This window comes from Leishmania martiniquensis, chromosome 19, assembly GCF_017916325.1.
Source record: "Leishmania martiniquensis isolate LSCM1 chromosome 19, whole genome shotgun sequence".
NCBI lineage: Eukaryota > Euglenozoa > Kinetoplastea > Trypanosomatida > Trypanosomatidae > Leishmania > Leishmania martiniquensis.
Genome location: NC_090154.1, coordinates 280,600 through 297,698, shown reverse-complemented (window position 1 = coordinate 297,698; position 17,099 = coordinate 280,600). Strand labels below are relative to the sequence as shown.

Sequence of the window (17,099 nt, the reverse complement as noted above, 5' to 3'; positions counted from 1 at the left end):
TGAGAGAGAGAGGCAAACTCAAACGTGAGAAAATAAAAAAAGACAAATCGGCTTGTCACAGAGAGAGAGACAGAGAGAGGGAATGGGGTGACGCTGTTCGCACGCGTCACAGAGAAGGGCGGACAAGCAAAGAGGAACCAAGGCGATGAGCAACAGCAGCTGTGGGGGTAGGGAAGGAACAGGGGCAGGGGCAAGCGCTGATGGGAGACGCTTTTAAGCACCCCTCTGTTGGGTAGTTGGGAGCCTCGGCGGGAATGGAGAAAAAGCCACAGAGGGTGTGACACACAGATGCACAGCCTCAGGATTTGAGCCGCACGACGGAGGGGGCCCTGCTGGCCTGGTGCAGACCCTCACCTAATATTTTGGATGGCGACCCCCTATTTTGGCGACGTCTTTGCCCCTCGAGCTCTGCTAGCGTGTATGTACGCTGCTACCTCGGTTCTGGGGTCCGTGTGTGTGTGTGTGGGGGGGGGGCTGTGTGATGCGAGACGGTGCCATCGAGATGTCTCGGAGGCAAGCGTGGGAGCACGAGGGAGAGGGCAGAAGAGAGGAGTACACACAGGAAGCGTGAGCGGCACAGTAAGGGAGAGTGTAAGAGACGACCGCGGTGCTCCTATTTTCGCATGAATGAAATGCCAACACGACAGTGCCTGTGCACACGCGGCCAACGCGATTCAATACAGCAAGAGTGAGCCAAGGTTGATGTGAGGCACATGCAGGCGAGGCGCAGATCCGTGTGCAACACCATGTGCCGCTACCAAGGGAGCCCATAGATCTCATGGCTGGGTGCATCAGCAATACCGATCAGGCGGGCCGCTTTAAACAGGGCTCTCATGCGAAATGGTCTTAGTCTCAGGTGGAGGCATCGCTCAGGTCCACAAACAGCGCCATCTTTCGTGATGCACGTCGGATGCGCACGCGAGGAGCACATGCTTACGCAGCCGGGATGAGAGTACCTTTCGTCTTCACCGCCCCCTCCAGATCCCGTCGGTACGGTCTAAGAAACACTCAACAACAAAAAAAGAGCGGACAACATTTCAAACTCAGGCAGGGTTGTGAAGAGGGTATGATGGCGGCGCTGGAGTGGCATCGGAAAAAGAGTTCGCCCAGAGGGCAGGGGAAGGAGCATGGTGGACTCCTCGCCATTACAGCTCACTGCGCCAACAGCGACACCACCTCGAAAGAGCTGCGTTTCTTGAAACGCCTCCGCTTGTGTTGTCGTCAACTGCCGGGAGAACTACAGAACAAAAGGTTAAGGCGTGCGTGTGTGTGTGTGGGGGGGAGGGGTAGGAGTCGATAAGAAGGCTCCACTGCACTGACTCCAGCGCACGCGAACGCGAGGGAGGGGGGACACAAAGAAAAGGGTGGGGCACAGGGAGGCCAAGCCCGACCTGTTCGGGGAGGAGAGGGATACGAGCAGAAACACCAACAGCGTCGACAGAGTAGACAGCCGACATGGACCGCAGCACCGGACAACGAAAACGCCGCAGCACAGGGCGCTTCCAGTCAATCAAGCCTGCACGTAGACAGGCGCACAAACACGTGTCCTCGAAGCAAAAAACAACAGCAACAACAACGGAGACGCGCCCTCCGCAGACCCAAACCCCCCAAAACATAAAAGGCGCCAACGCAGAAAAGCCGTAGTCGGGTGTCTGCTACTCTTGTAAAAGAGAAAAACGCTTTCAACACCTTTATATATATATGTTTGTGTGTATAGATGTGTGTACGCGCCTACAACCACAGCTCACTCCCGCCACTGCAAAAAGGGTCTGGCCACCCCTGCAGACGCATCGGGCCACGCGCCTGACCGCCTTCTCTTGTCCTTCTGCGCACACGTGACGCACCATCGGCGCCAGGCGAACCGGGGTGACCTCAGTGCCTGCATCCATGCGGTGGCGTCTGTCGTGCGGGTAACGCGGGGGTGGTGGTGGTGGTCTGCGTCTGGTGCCGAATCGGCACCAGGCGGGAGTCGGCCAGCTCCAGGTCAGGGCCCCCTTACGCCCTGCGTCCTGGCGCAGGGCGCGCTTCTTGTCTGCGGAGGGCAGACTCGATGACTGTGGCTTCCGTTGCCGGCGATGCCGCCTGAAAAATGCCTGCGCCGCTTACACGCATGCGTCGCGACAGGCGTGTCGGTGCCAGGAGTCCGCGCCCCGCCATCCCCTCACGCCCACACGCGCTTCACAGTAGTGGGTGCGCCGAGCAGAGGGCGCCCCTGGCAGAGGCACACACCTACGCGCAGCGAATCCATGGCATGCCGTTCTGATGGGGAGGCGGCGGTAGAGAGTCGACTGAAGGGGCCCGTGCAGCGCGACTGAGGCACCCATGTTGACACCACTGCGTGAGGGATCCTGACGCGTGAAATGCGGTGTGCCTTGAGCGCCGCGCGATCTTCGAGTATCGCTCAGCATGCCGAGCACGACGCGAGGTCGGATGCCCTCCCGCCCAAGACAGAGGGCCACGGAGGCTCTGGCGAGGGTGGGGTATGACAGCCGTCGCGCATTAGGAGGCCGCAGGGGATCAGCTGCGCTGCATGCTGTCCCTGCCAGCCACCCGTGGGGCCCGTGAGATGAGCGAACGAAAACAGAAAGACGCGCTACAGCACAAAGGTAGGAGCGGCGGTCAGGGCGGACCGATCGATCCACTGGCGCGGCTGCCACCACCACGAGGGAGAGAGGATCATTTTTCAGGGGTGAAGCCCGCACTACGTGGAAAGGCGCCTCGGAGCCGCACGGTACGTAGACAAAGACGGGAGCCGGCACAGGTGAGGTGACGGTTGGGGGAGGGAGGAGGAGACGGTAGCAAGAGAGGGAAGCAGTCGATGGGACGAGTAGAAGCGGTGTGGAGGGACGGGAAAGGGTAGCCGATGTAGGAAAGGAGCGGCAGGCGGGATAGGCAGCTGCACACTTACAGGATAGGGACGCTTGCCGGAAGAAAAACAATTCAAGAGTGAGAGACAAAAAAACAACAGCGGAGAATCCGCCTAACCCCACCCCAGACAGAGCAGAGGGGAGGAGGAGAGGGGGGGAACGACGGCTTATCTAGAAGGTAAGGGTCTGCCAGGTCTGAGGACAGAGAAAGGGAGCGATGCCAGATGAGAAGCAGCGGACGAAGGGTGCGGGGATGGTGGAATGAATTCACTGGGCTAGCGATCGGGGGAGTCCCCTGGTCGTGGCGAGGTGCTATTGCTATAATCGGCTGCCTTGGCGCGGTCAATACGATCCTTGATGTCTCGCTCAAACCGCTTCAGGCTACGGCTCTGCTCATCATATGCGCGGCGCGCCTTGGAGATGATCTGGCCAATGCGCGCCGCCTGCAGGCGCTCCTTCTCGTCCAGCTCTTGAAACTTCTGCTCGAAGTTGGCGCGCTCCATGAAGGCCATTTCTCGGATCGTCTGCCGGAAGTGCATGTAGTCCTTATCGAACACACACGCGCGCAGCTTGTGCAGGTCCGCCTCCAGTGCAGATGACTTGCTTTCCCAGCCGGAGAGGACAGCGTTACTCACGCTAATGAGCTCCTCCTCCTGCATCATGAGCTGTCGGATCTGCCCCTGGTACTCCCTCTCCATCCTCTCCTTCTCTTCGTTCAGCTTCTCGATGGTTCGCTTGGCGTCTTCGACCTCGTTGCGGACGAGCCTCGCCTGCCGGTCCTTTTCCATGAGGTCCGACGCACGACGCAGCCGCTCATTTTCGAGCAGATTCTGCAGACGAGCGGTGTCGCTGTCCTTGAGGCGCCTCAGAGACTCCAGCTCCTCCCTCACACGCTCCACCTCGCGCTCGTGCATCTCCTGAGCCTGCCGCACCGCGTCCCCCGACTTGTGGCGGTCACCCATGCCGCCCTCCAGCTTGGCTCGCAGCCGCTCGATCTCCTGCTGATACTCGGTGCGCATCCGCTCCTGCGCTGCGTGAAAGCGCTGTCGGAACTGCTCCTTCTCCTCCTCGTCGCGCTTGCGCTCTACTTCGTTGATCTCGCGGCTGCGTTGAAGGCGATCCTCTAACTGTGTGACGGCGTCACGGTGGCGGTCAAGGAGCTGCTGCTGTTGCGCAGCGCCCTCGTCGAGAACCTCCTTCAGCCGAGTGCGGAATCGATCCGCCTGCGTCGTCAGTTCCTCCTCATGGAGTCGCCTGGCCTCGCTCAGCTCGTCCTCGCGCTCCTTCGATATTTTCTCAACAATGGCAGCAGAGTTGGCGCTGGTGGATCGGAGCACGTCCCCACAGGCGTGCATGAAAAGCAGCTCCTTCTCTTTGACGAGCCTCATAACAAGCTCGACGCCGTTGATGTGAGAGCACAGGCGGCGGTAGAGAGAGACCTCAGCCGCGAGAACCAGCAGCCGTGCTTCCTGCTTCTGCAGCTTCTCCTTCACTGCTTTGAGGGACTCCGGATCGACGGCCGCGCGGCGCCGCTCGAGCTCCGCCTTCAACTCTGCAATGGTCATCTGCGCTTTGTCGAGCTCCTTGCGCATGTTCTCCTCAGCCTTTGCCCGCTGCTTCTCCTCCTTGGACCGCGTCGCTGGGTCCAAGTATTCCTCAGCAACAGTCGGATCAGCGACGCCGGCGAACTCCATCTGTGCCCGCAGGCCGACGATGACGCGCTCCTGATCCGCGCACTTCTTCTCTGCCTGACGGCACTTCTTTTCAAGGCCCATGACGTACTCGTTTGTGTAGTTGCTGCCCCCTGCCTCCTTCAGCCGCACCTGCAGGTCCGCCACCTGCTCGCGCAGCTCGCGAATCAACACCATCTGAGGATCCTCGTTCTTTTTTACCCAGTTTATAATATTCTTCGCACGTGACGCGTACCGAATTGTCTGGCGCATCTCGTCATAGTTGATCGAGTGCGGCGAGATGGTGGCGATCATCGCGGTCTGGCTGTTGCCGCCGATCGAGTCGCTCAGCACCCACGTCAGGTTCGAATCGCGGTACGGGATGCTAAGGCCGCCTCCCTTGCTTTGCGAGAGGTCCGCCAGACGGTCAATCACGCGCCCCAGCACCGTCAGCGACTGGTTGATCTTCACACCGTCGTGGAACTCGTCGCCCTCGGCCCCGGCCGCGCCCGTGCGCTCCGACCCAGCAAGATCTACCAGGTTCAGCTTGCTGCGCATCTGGAACGCGTTGTCCGAGTCGTCCATCGACAGCTGCACAATGTTGAAGGTCAGGATGGCGTGGCTGCGACTGCTGCGGTCGTTGAACTTGGTCGCGGCTGTGTGGCGCTCCTGCATGCCCTTGCGAATCACCCGGGCGACGTCCTCCTCCTTCGACACCATCTTCCACGTCAAGCCTTCGATAAACGGGCCGGAGTTGGGTGAGTTGCGGATCTTCAGGTCCGTGTTGCGCTGCGGCCGGATGAGGTCGAACACCTTCTCGTTGTAGATCTCGTAGTAAGACACCTCCACGCGGTACGTGAAGTCGGAGTCCTTGGCGCGCTTCGCGCGCAGCCCATCGAACAGGTCCGTGCACGCGCGCGGGATGATGCCCTGCAGCTCGTTCGGGTCTAGCCCCGTCTTGTCTACCACGTCGTCGCCATCCTCAGTCTCGAACGACTCCCCCGTGCCTTCGAGAGGAGTGTTGCTCTCTGTGCCGTTGGTCGCGCTGGCGAAGGAGCCTTTGCGGGCGCGGATGTCGCTTGTGCTCGGCGCGTAGCCCAGCATTGTGAAGGTCTTGCCGCTGCCTGTCTGTCCGTAGGCAAAAACGCACCCGTTGTATCCGTCCAGGGTATTGCCCACGATGGGCTTGCCCACGTACGTGTACACCTGATCCTGCCCCGCGTACGGGGGGTGACTCACATTACAGTCGACCATGACGGGCGCGGAGCCGGCGCCGTCGTACGCCGGAGCCTCAACGGCTGCTTCAGACCCTTCAAGCTCGAGCTCCACTCCGGTACGTGTGGCGCGGCGAGCCGATAGGGGCAAACTGCTGGGACTCACCAGGGACTGCACGCGGGAGCGGCGAGCGGAGTTCATGCCGCCGTTCAGAAATGTGTCAACACCGTTGCAGATATGGAGTTGATCGCCTTCGGCGCCGGCTTTAGCGTTTTCAAAGACAGACCAGAAACAGCGATTGAAGATGTGCGTCGACAGCGGCCGAAAGCCGTGTGCCGGGTCGAGAACGGTGATGACGCTTGGGTTCTCGGCATCGATGCGGACGGTGCTGTGCGGCGGCGTCTTCTGCGCTATTTCGCGCTCGCTGAAGGGGCGCACACGGATGTACACCTTCATGGCATTGGCCTTGGTGGTGGTTGGATAGTCGTACACGTCGTTGCGCGTATGCCGGGCGCTCATCGGCGCTTCGCTACGGTACCGCGTTGGTGTGGTGCTAATGGATTCACTCCGCTGGCTGCGGGGAACCGACACGAGGATTGGGCGGGCGCCGCGCGATGACGAGCTCGTGCGGCGACCTGAAAACGGCTCAGCCGCGCTGGAGCGGCGCCCCGAGAGCGGCTCAGCCACACTGGAGCGCCGTGAGGTGCTGCGCGCTGAGGAGGGCGCAAGCATGTTTCTTCCTCCTCTTAGATGCTGGGAAAGCAGGGGGTACGGCTAAGCTTGCGGTGCGCCACACTAAGGCAATCGTCTTGGCGTGTCAGGCTGCCGAGTTGAATACCTCTGCAGCACTTCTAATTACCTCCCACGATCGTCGGTACGAGGAGGTTGAGCTGAGGCCCCGTTTCACGAAGGCACGTGACTACACACGTGCACAGAGACTTCTGCGCTCTTTTCTTTTTTTTTTCGCGAACGGCGGCAGCCGAGAGATCAACAGGACGATCAACAGTGCTTAGACGCGCAGTCAGCAGAGGTGTTTGCTGCGGGGGGGGCACGTGTGTGCGGAGCTTGGCAGAAAGAACGAATCCGTTTCGCGGAGGAGTGGGAGGGTATACGCGTCGCTGTGAAGAAGGTCAGTATTTGAGTATGAGGAAGAAAGGGGCGGGGGGATGGAGAAGGGCAGTGAGGAGGGGGAGAGAGGGAGGGGGAGGGGAGGTCGAAGGGGTGAGGGAAATACAGCCGCCGGGTGCAGTGGTGGGTACCAATGAAAAGGCCACAACGAGTAGAACCGCAAAGAAGCAAAAAGACGTGGTGTGTGTGCCGCGGTGTGTGTGGTGGAAGGGAGGGTCGGAGAGACCGAAGCGGCGCTAAAGCGTAAAGCAGAGGGGGGTCAGCAGGCCTAGCACCGAGAAGGTGAGGAGCCCCCCTCTCCCTACTAAAGCGGGGCAGAAAGTGGAGGAGGTGCTGGCGTATAGAATAATATATGCGAAGAGCGAAAGACGCTCACAAAGCTGTTCGTACGAGAACCGCAACGAATCACTCAGAGACGTGAACAAAAAAGGAGACCGGGAGACCAGCGATGAGTGGCCCGTCGCACCCCAAACAGCGGAGAAAAAGACGGGGAAGGCGAGGAAGGGGAGATCACTTGCCGGCGGGCACCGTTCACGGAGGAAGGGTCGACGGACACAGCCCTGCTCTCCGAGTCCTTACGTAGCGGGCACGCGAGGGGACGCTCCTGTGGTGGTGGTGGTGGGCTCGGCGACTGCTACTGGCACTGCTTGCGCGCTGTAACAATAATTCGAGGGGGAGGGCCGGGGGAAGGGGAGGGGAAAAGGGGGGCGCTAAGCAGAGCACTTTGTGACAATAAAAGAAAAAGAAAGACAAGCAGAAGAAGAGTACCCGTCGTCACACACACACACATGCACAAAGGAGCTGATACCGAAGGACAACAACAGGCGCATCAAGCGTATGCTGATACACACATATATATATGTGGTGGACACAGCCCCTCTCTTGTATTGCTTCCGCAAAGCGCTTTCGATGCGTTTTTTTCTTCTTTCCCTTCTTCGTTGTACGATGGCGATGCGCACCGTTCGGGGTGCTGTACGACAGATGCGCAGACACATGTGCATCGTGTCGCGGCGGTGGAAAAAATAGAGAGGGCAGGAGGGGGAAGGAGGGATAGGCAGGGGACGTGAGAGTAGACTCGGCCGAGCACATCGGCTCACCTTTCTCAGGCGAGGTGACCTTTGCCTGAATGCAAGTCGGAGGGAGGGGCAAGGCTGTGTGTGTGTGTGAGTGTGTCTGTAACAGGGCGGCATGCTGGGGCAAGTGTCGACTCGCAGCGCACCCAAAAGGCAGCGTGGCATCCGCGGCGCAAAGGCTACTCGCATGTCGTCTCGGAATCAAAAAAAAAAGAGTGGGAAAGGCACTGCGTGTGTGCGAGATGACAGGAAGCCTCTTCGATGGTGCCTACTGTTCAGCCACAGAGGCGTGGGCGGACGGCGCGCGTGCGCCTTTTTTTAAAGCTTTCTTGCGTGACTTCGCGTTCGCGAGCGGCGACATAGGACGTATTTCACAAAGAGAGAGACCAGGCGGCGGGTGAAGCGCGGGTCCCATTTGTTTTCTAGGGAAGTGTGCACGGGCCTCACTCGATGCGCTCGTCAGCGCCCCACCCCATACGAGACAGGAGAGCGTAGGGGTACATGCGAGGGGGGGCACGTATAGCAGAGCTTGGACATGGTCACATGTGCAAACATCTTTACCGACAGCGATCACACCCCAAAGTGAAGAACGCCGTCCGCTTTCTTGCCCCCCCCTCTCCCCTTCGACAGGTCGCGTGTCAGCGCCACACACCCTACACAAGCTCAACTCCGCTCCGCCTCCCGGCCTGTCTCGCCTCCTGGTGAGGGTGGTCGGAAGGCGACCTTGACACGCTTTAAAGCTATGCGCCAAGTCCGCCATCGGAGCATGGCCCTTGCCCCCAAAACGATCCGCCATCGCTTCGCACCCCACCTCACAGTCGCTGCCCACACCAGTAGGCAGTGCGAGGGCCGGGTGGAAGGTGTGCAAGCCACGCCGACACCCTTGCCCACCACATGGATGGCACCCTCAGCGTTCACAGCCGCGGGTCGCATCGACGCAGCGCCACTCAGAAACGTGACCGCCGGCATCCGTAGCGATGAATACTTTTGACCTCTCTAGGTCGTAGGTGCCCTGACCCGCTGTCACCATCGGAAATGATTCGGCACAAAAAAGGGCAAAATAAAAAGAAAGAAAGCCACCACTACAGAAAGACGAAACAGAAATGTGTGTGCACGCAGTCGGAGAGGTCCACAGAGAGAGAGCGAGAGAGAAGGCAAAAGAAGCAAGAAATGTTCAGCAGCGGGTGAGTTGAAGCCGCAGAGAGCGCCTTATCGGGCACCCGGGCACAACACATCAACTCCAGCAAGAAGAATGCAGAAGAGAATCCGCGTGGGCCGCCATCGGCAGCACGTGCCTCGTATGCCCTCACCCATCAAGAAAAGGCGAAAAAAAGGGGAGCACTGGCACCATCGCGCTTCGAGCGCATCAACAAGACGGGCTTGAAGCGACACGAGACATATACACGTGCATCTACCTGCACATGTATATGCGTGAGAGAGAGAGAGAGAAGGCCAACACAAAAGGTAGAGGAGGAGGAAAGGGGCGAAGGGTAAGGATGTGTGGGTGGTGGTGGTGCTGGGGAACAGCATCGAACGAGAGAAGAAGGAGACCGGTACGCATCAGAAAGCAGAAGGGGGTAAAGGCACCTTCTCTGCGAGATGCATATGGGCGAAGGCTCCCGAATGCACGGCACCACGACAACTAAGGGGGGAAGGTGATGAGCGGCAATACGCCGTAAGAGGTGCAATGACAGCAACCGAACAGGCGATGTCCACTTACAGGCAGAAAACCTAGCTAAAGAGCCCGCTATTGCACCAATGAGAGAGGCCGACAGCATGCGCGCAGCCCACAAGCTCGGGTGCCAACCGGACACAGGAAACGACTGTCCAAAGGGGAGAGAACAGGCTCGCCAGTGACGACGCTCCACTCTCGTCGTCATGTCAACTCCGTCTCAACGAGCACATCGACAACTTTATATATATATGTTTGTGTGTATAGATGTGTGTACGCGCCTACAACCACAGCTCACTCCCGCCACTGCAAAAAGGGTCTGGCCACCCCTGCAGACGCATCGGGCCACGCGCCTGACCGCCTTCTCTTGTCCTTCTGCGCACACGTGACGCACCATCGGCGCCAGGCGAACCGGGGTGACCTCAGTGCCTGCATCCATGCGGTGGCGTCTGTCGTGCGGGTAACGCGGGGGTGGTGGTGGTGGTCTGCGTCGCTTACCCGCACGCTTTGCAAGCGTAAAGAGAGAGCAGAAGGAGAGAGCAACATGGCAGCGCGACGTGACACGCCAAGCAGCCAAGCCGATGCCTCAGACAATCTTCTGCGCAGCCCGCCGCCGTCATCCTCCGCCCATTCAGCAGCCTCGTCAGACTTGAGATCAAAGTGAAGCGTGGGCGATGAAGGAGAGCGGAGAAGAGATCGGACAGAGGAAGAGAGGGCAATAAAAGCTGAGAAGCTCTCTTCACCAGGGGCTCGGGTACGGCACACATACGCGAGAAACGCTTGGAAGCCGAAGGCAGCGCATCAATGAAGCCAGCCGAGAAGGGGAACGATGCGCACTTTCCGCTTGGCGTACGGCCAGTCGCCACGACGTGGTGCGATGGCGCGTTCTGTCAACCATAGATTTCCGTGGCAAGTGTCTCTTCGCAGCGCCCCTCCCCCAGCTTAGCTGCTCATGGCAAGCTGCTTCGCATGAGTGTAAGTATGTGTGAGTGGGTGGGGGCCATGAGACATAGGTCATCGTCAAGCGACAGGTGACGAGGAGGGGGCCTGGGAGCGCCTCACCTGCAAGCATGTTATGCCGCTCACCCGAGGGCTTCTCCTTGTGCGCACCCCTATTTTCTTATGTCTTCGCACCGCTTCCGATTTGAGGCGCCTCTATCCCTCTGTCTGTCTGCCTTCCGCGCGCCTTTCGGAGACAGCGGCACTAGCGAAAGCGTACACAATAAAGTAAAAGTCTTGTTGCCTTCACGTATGCATAGAGCAGCCAAGCGGGGGTGGGGGACGGGAAATGCTGGCGAACGAAAATGGCAGAGACGAGGCTGCACACACACACACACACACACACACACGCAAACGTCAGGGAGGGGAGGAAGGTGTGCTAGCAACAGGGAACCGTATATGGCATACGAACGGAGAACAATGAGAGGGAGGCATCAGAAAGGGAGAAGGTAAGAGGGGGGGATGGGGGTGATGGTGGCCGTTGGGAGGGGAAGGTAGGGGCAGCAAGTAACGGAAAAGAAAAAGGCCATGAGCGCCACATATTAGGGCACCCAAGAACAGAAAGATAAATACCGCTTCGCTTCGTTTGCTGCATGCAGGTGCACCTGCGCATTTCTTGTCGGTTCCTTTACTTTCTTTCAGAGATGATCAACCAAGCAGGGGAAGCGTCGGTGAAACGCCGGCGAGGATTCGATCTGACTCAACAGCGCCCCTATACAGGGGGGGGAGAGGAGGATGGAGTACACTAGAGAGGCACACACACACGCGCGCACAGAAGGGAAAGGCATCATCACGAAAAATAACACCACAAGTAAAGACACTCTGGTGAAACAGCGCGTGCGACGAGGACAAAAAAGGCGCCGCAATGGGCACTGTCCATGCCACTAACAGACTGCTACACTTCACGAGGGGAGACGGATAGCCGTCCACCCGATTCTATGTTGGCGGGCATTGCGACGACCAACTCTAAGCCGTCTGTCTTCGCCTCGGATCCGGGTGTAAGCGAGAAGTAACGGAAAGGCGTCGAGGCCCGGGGGGGCGGCAGAAGTCTGAGCAGCACGACTACCGAATTCACTGAGCCAACGAGCAGCGAAACACACACAAACACACGAGAGGAGAGAGAGAGAGAAAGCAAAGTGGAGCAGTCGGAGTGGGCGACATCGTCACATCGAAAAAAAGGACCAGATGAGACAGCGGCAGACACACAAAAAAGGTAGAAAACAAAAATATGGATGCGACAACCGAAAGCAGTGCGGAGGAGCGGAAAGGGGAGCGCGAAGGAGCGGCGCGCCTGAGGGGGAACGGGGGGGCGAGGGGGCACATCCGCTTGTGGCGTACGCGGGCCTGGTCGTCAGTCCCAACAGCCGAACACAGTATTTCAACCGCGTTTGTTTGTCACACACACACGCGCACGCACGCAGAACAGACGACGGAGACGAGAGGGAGAGATGCCGCTATGAGTAATGGCACACGCGCGTGTGTGCCTTTCCACGCATATCCACACACGTCTACACGGCTGACGCATCTCCGCACACGCCTCTTGCTCTGACTGTGGTGCGTTCCTTCTTGTCTACAAAGTGAGCAGCCAAATTGAACATGAGCATGCGGCCTGCTCCCATTCCCTCACATCTTCAGTCCTCCGCTGCTCCAGGTGTTCGTCTCCAGCACACCGACAGTTTTTTGTGCACGGAACGAAGATGCACACAGGCGATGTGAGAGAGCTGTACTCTATTATGAGGGCCGCCTGCTGCTGCCAACGGAGGCGGGCAGGCTTATACGCGCACGCGTCAGCGGAGGGTAAGCCAAACAGACAGAAGTGGGCAACAGAACGACGGCGAGAGAAAACGGCCCAGGCGCACAAAGAAAAAGAACGCGACGCATGAATACCATTGGAGCACAGGAAGACGGAAACGAAGTGTGCTTGCTTGTGTGTGTGTGTGCGTGGGAGGAAGGGGGTAACACGATGCACGCACAACAATAACAAATAAATAAATGGCAAGTAACCTCTCCTGTCCCTCTCCCTCTAACGCACGCACGCCCTCCCCCTCCTTGGACCAACGCACCACGAAGACTGTTGAGACTGTGTGTGTGTGTGTGTAGGTTTAGGGCAAAGGGGGGGCACAGTGCACTCTGGAGAGAGGGTCGTCGTCGCGCCGGCGACTTAACTGACAGTGCTCGCCTTCTGCACGAAGGTGCGTGAGTGAGGGTGGTATGGCGTAGAAAGAGAGGGATTAGGGGGACACAAATGGCAAGGCGGAGACGCTGGATCAAGGAGCCACAACAACAACAAACACATCACCGACACGCCGGAGGCGGAAGCCCCGGAAGAGCAGAAACGGGAGGAGATGGGAGACGAGAAGTTGAGGAAAGCGGAGGCAGTTCCGTCAAACACGCCTGCTAAGAGTGACACCCACGACAGCCTCGTACTCTCGGTGGTAGACCCACTAGGAGGGTTGCATGAGCGTCGGCTGCCGGCGGCCCGAAGCGAAAGAAGGGATATAGAAAAGGGAAGAGGCAGCGGATGGGTAGGCAGGCAGCGCAGAAATGGGTGCACGCGTACACCAAGACGCAAACGAAAAAGCCGCTGCCGCGTCACAGTACCGCGGACTTGCTCCCCCCATAGTCGACCGCGCCTCTGCCTAAGCGGCTGTTCTACCGTTTTGAGTGGCAGGCTTGCCGTCGCGCGACTTCGCATCAACCTCGTCGCCAGGCTCAAAGCCACGACTGCGCGACAGTTGCTCGTACACATGCTGCTGCACCTGCTGCAGGGTTGCCTGTTGATCACTACGGGTCTTGCGCATGCTCTCAATTGCGCTCCGTATGTCTTCGACTTCTCGGTTGCGCTGTTTGTCTACGGCGCTGGGTGACCGCATCGGCACGGACGCCCGCCGGCCGGCCGGATCACGGAATGCCACCTCTTTCACTTTGACCCGAAAGGCCGCGTAGTCCTTGTCATTGACGAAGGCGCGCAGCGCTTCGATGTCCTTATCGAGGTGCGCCGGGTTCTTCTCGTAGTTGCTCACAACGGTGGTCAAGACGGCAATCATGTTTTCTTGCCTCAAGAGCAGATCTTTGATTTCTGTGTTGAGCTGCCGCTCCTTGACGCGCATGTCAGTCTGTAGCTTCAGGTTGTCGCGACGCAATTTCGCCGCCTCCTCTTCTGTCCTACGCGCCTGCGCATCACGCGCGGCGATTTGTTCCTCCTTGCGCGATAGTTCCGTACTCATCTGCTTCTTGACCAGTTCCAGCTCCGCCTCGCGGCGCTTGCGCTCCCGTTCCCTGTCTCGCTCGATGCTCTTCACTTCTGATTCGTGCATCTCTTGCAGTTCCTGTAAGGCGACGCTCTGGCGCTGGCGATCGCCTGTCGTCGACGATAGCGACTCTCGCAACCGCTTCAGGTCACTCTGGTATTCGGCACGCATAGCCGCTAGCTTCTCCTCGTAGCCGAGCTTCATGCTCTCCAATTCCTGTGTCCAACGACGCTTCTCTTGCTCGAAGGCGTCGCGTGCAGCCTGCATGCGCGACTCGGAGCTACTCGCAAACACCTTCTGCCGATTTGCGCGCTCCTCGTCTTTGGCGGCGTACTCCTTTTTCAGCCTCTCAATCGACTCCCGGTACTGCGCCGTCAGCGCCGACACCTCGGCGAGGTGCTGACGCTGAATGTTCGCTGTCTCACGGAGCACCGCGCCCTCGCCACGGTTCAGCGCGTCCATCACTTGCGCGTCCTTGTCCATCATCAGATTTTGGCACTGGCGCATTAGCAGGTTCATCTTGTCCTCGAACGTGCCGAAGATGTGGTCCGTGGCCCACCGCCACTGGTACATGTTGTACTGGTTCAGATAACCCTCCCATTCACGCAAGGCGCTGCGGTAGAGGTCGAGCTTGGCCTGTAGCGTCGTGATTGTGCTGTCGGCGCCTGCGTCAAGCTTGCCGCTCATTTTCCCCGATTCCAGTAACTTGGCTTGCAGTCGCACAATCTCCTTGTTCGCCGACGTCAATTCCAACTGCAAAAGCTCGTTGGTGCGGCGGTAGGTCACGGCACTAACACCACCCTGAATTTCAACAGCGCCGCCTTCCCCACCGACTACCCCTGCACCCCCCCCCCCACTGCGCGTGGAGGGCTTACCGATCAGCGTCGGATCCGTGATGCCGGCGCTCTCCAGCTCCGCGCGTAGTTGGCTGATAGTCCGCTGCTGGTCCACACACTGCCACTCCAGTTCTTTGACCCGCTTCTCTAAACCACGCACGTACTCGTTTGTGTAGTTGCTGCCCCCTGCCTCCTTCAGCCGCACCTGCAGATCCGCAATCTGGGCACGCAGCTCGCGAAGCTGCATGACCATTGGATCCACATTGCGGCGAGCCTTATTCAGTACCTGCTGCGCCCGGGAGGCGTAGACGATTGTCTGGCGCATCTCGTCATAGTTGATCGAGTGCGGCGAGATGGTGGCGATCATCGCGGTCTGGCTGTTGCCGCCGATCGAGTCGCTCAGCACCCACGTCAGGTTCGAATCGCGGTACGGGATGCTAAGGCCGCCTCCCTTGCTTTGCGAGAGGTCCGCCAGACGGTCAATCACGCGCCCCAGCACCGTCAGCGACTGGTTGATCTTCACACCGTCGTGGAACTCGTCGCCCTCGGCCCCGGCCGCGCCCGTGCGCTCCGACCCAGCAAGATCTACCAGGTTCAGCTTGCTGCGCATCTGGAACGCGTTGTCCGAGTCGTCCATCGACAGCTGCACAATGTTGAAGGTCAGGATGGCGTGGCTGCGACTGCTGCGGTCGTTGAACTTGGTCGCGGCTGTGTGGCGCTCCTGCATGCCCTTGCGAATCACCCGGGCGACGTCCTCCTCCTTCGACACCATCTTCCACGTCAAGCCTTCGATAAACGGGCCGGAGTTGGGTGAGTTGCGGATCTTCAGGTCCGTGTTGCGCTGCGGCCGGATGAGGTCGAACACCTTCTCGTTGTAGATCTCGTAGTAAGACACCTCCACGCGGTACGTGAAGTCGGAGTCCTTGGCGCGCTTCGCGCGCAGCCCATCGAACAGGTCCGTGCACGCGCGCGGGATGATGCCCTGCAGCTCGTTCGGGTCTAGCCCCGTCTTGTCTACCACGTCGTCGCCATCCTCAGTCTCGAACGACTCCCCCGTGCCTTCGAGAGGAGTGTTGCTCTCTGTGCCGTTGGTCGCGCTGGCGAAGGAGCCTTTGCGGGCGCGGATGTCGCTTGTGCTCGGCGCGTAGCCCAGCATTGTGAAGGTCTTGCCGCTGCCTGTCTGTCCGTAGGCAAAAACGCACCCGTTGTATCCGTCCAGGGTATTGCCCACGATGGGCTTGCCCACGTACGTGTACACCTGATCCTGCCCCGCGTACGGGGGGTGACTCACATTACAGTCGACCATGACGGGCGCGGAGCCGGCGCCGTCGTACGCCATAGTGGAGGATGGGGTGGGCTCAGCATCGACACCTGCACGGGTGCCGCGGCGAACGGAGCCCGTCACTAGCTGCCCTGTGGCCAGTGACTGCACGCGGGAGCGGCGAGCGGAGTTCATGCCGCCGGTCAAATAGGTGTCTACTTTACTCAGCAGTTCCTCATCGCCGGTGTTGAAGACGGACCAGAAGCAGCGCGCAAAGGGGTGCGTCGACAGCGGCCGAAAGCCGCGTGCCGGGTCGAGAACGGTCAGCTGTGACGGGTTCTGTGGGTCGATGCGGACGGTGCTGTGCGGCGGCGTCTTCTGCGCCTTTTCGCGCTCGCTGAAGGGGCGCACACGGATGTACACCTTCATGGCATTCGGTGATGGCTGCGCTGCTGGTATCGAGTACTCGGACGCGCTGCAGGTGCTGCCGGCGCCATTGCGAGCACGGCGAGCGCTCGACGCGGCTGAGGGGCGGTCGCGGGTGGGGGTGGCTGGCCGCGAGGTCGACGCGGACACAGAGCGAGCGGAGAAAGTGCTTAGCCGCCGATGCGGGCGACGGGCGGACAGAGTGCTCATTCGCGGGCTGCTGTGCAGCGAGCGGGCAGACAGAGGCGCGTTCATCGAGTCGACCAGATGCGCTCGAGAGGAAGCGGGCGGACGGCTGCCGACCGGTTGGTGAGGCGCCGCCAAGGCGAAACGTTTCCAAAGGCTAAGAGGCTGTTATCGACGTGCCCGACGCCGAAGGGGAGGAACGGGTACAGGGAGCACAACGGCGTGCAGCAGTCAGTGCGGTGGGCCTCGCTGGACAGGGGCCTCTGCTGCTGCCTTTTTTACCTTTCTTCGTTCTCTCCTCGCAAGGCAAAGCGCGAATCAAGAGAGTGAACGGCGTGAAAACGGTTGGATGGCCACACAGGCAGGCACACACGCACACACTCCCCTCGGCGTGCCCGAGTATGGACGCAGAGCTTTCCTTCGCGGCTTCGTTTGCGTCTATTTTTTCTCCTGGACACAGACCGAGAGACGAAGCGCGAGGCGGAATGGAAGAGCGGGAGCAGAAGAGGGAGGGA

General features: G+C 59.6%; 2 protein-coding genes across 2 annotated transcripts; both read right to left on the bottom strand.

Moving 5' to 3' along the window:
* Window positions 1-3,142: 3,142 nt before the first annotated feature.
* LSCM1_06259 (uncharacterized protein) lies at window positions 3,143-6,484 on the bottom strand (the record flags this gene model as incomplete). The annotated part of the gene is made up of 1 exon (XM_067323690.1): window positions 3,143-6,484. One exon carries the CDS (start codon window positions 6,482-6,484, stop codon window positions 3,143-3,145), a length of 3,342 nt encoding a protein of 1,113 aa, XP_067179319.1.
* Window positions 6,485-13,263: 6,779 nt separating this feature from the next.
* LSCM1_06258 (uncharacterized protein) lies at window positions 13,264-16,653 on the bottom strand (the record flags this gene model as incomplete). The annotated part of the gene is made up of 1 exon (XM_067323689.1): window positions 13,264-16,653. One exon carries the CDS (start codon window positions 16,651-16,653, stop codon window positions 13,264-13,266), a length of 3,390 nt encoding a protein of 1,129 aa, XP_067179318.1.
* Window positions 16,654-17,099: the final 446 nt, after the last annotated feature.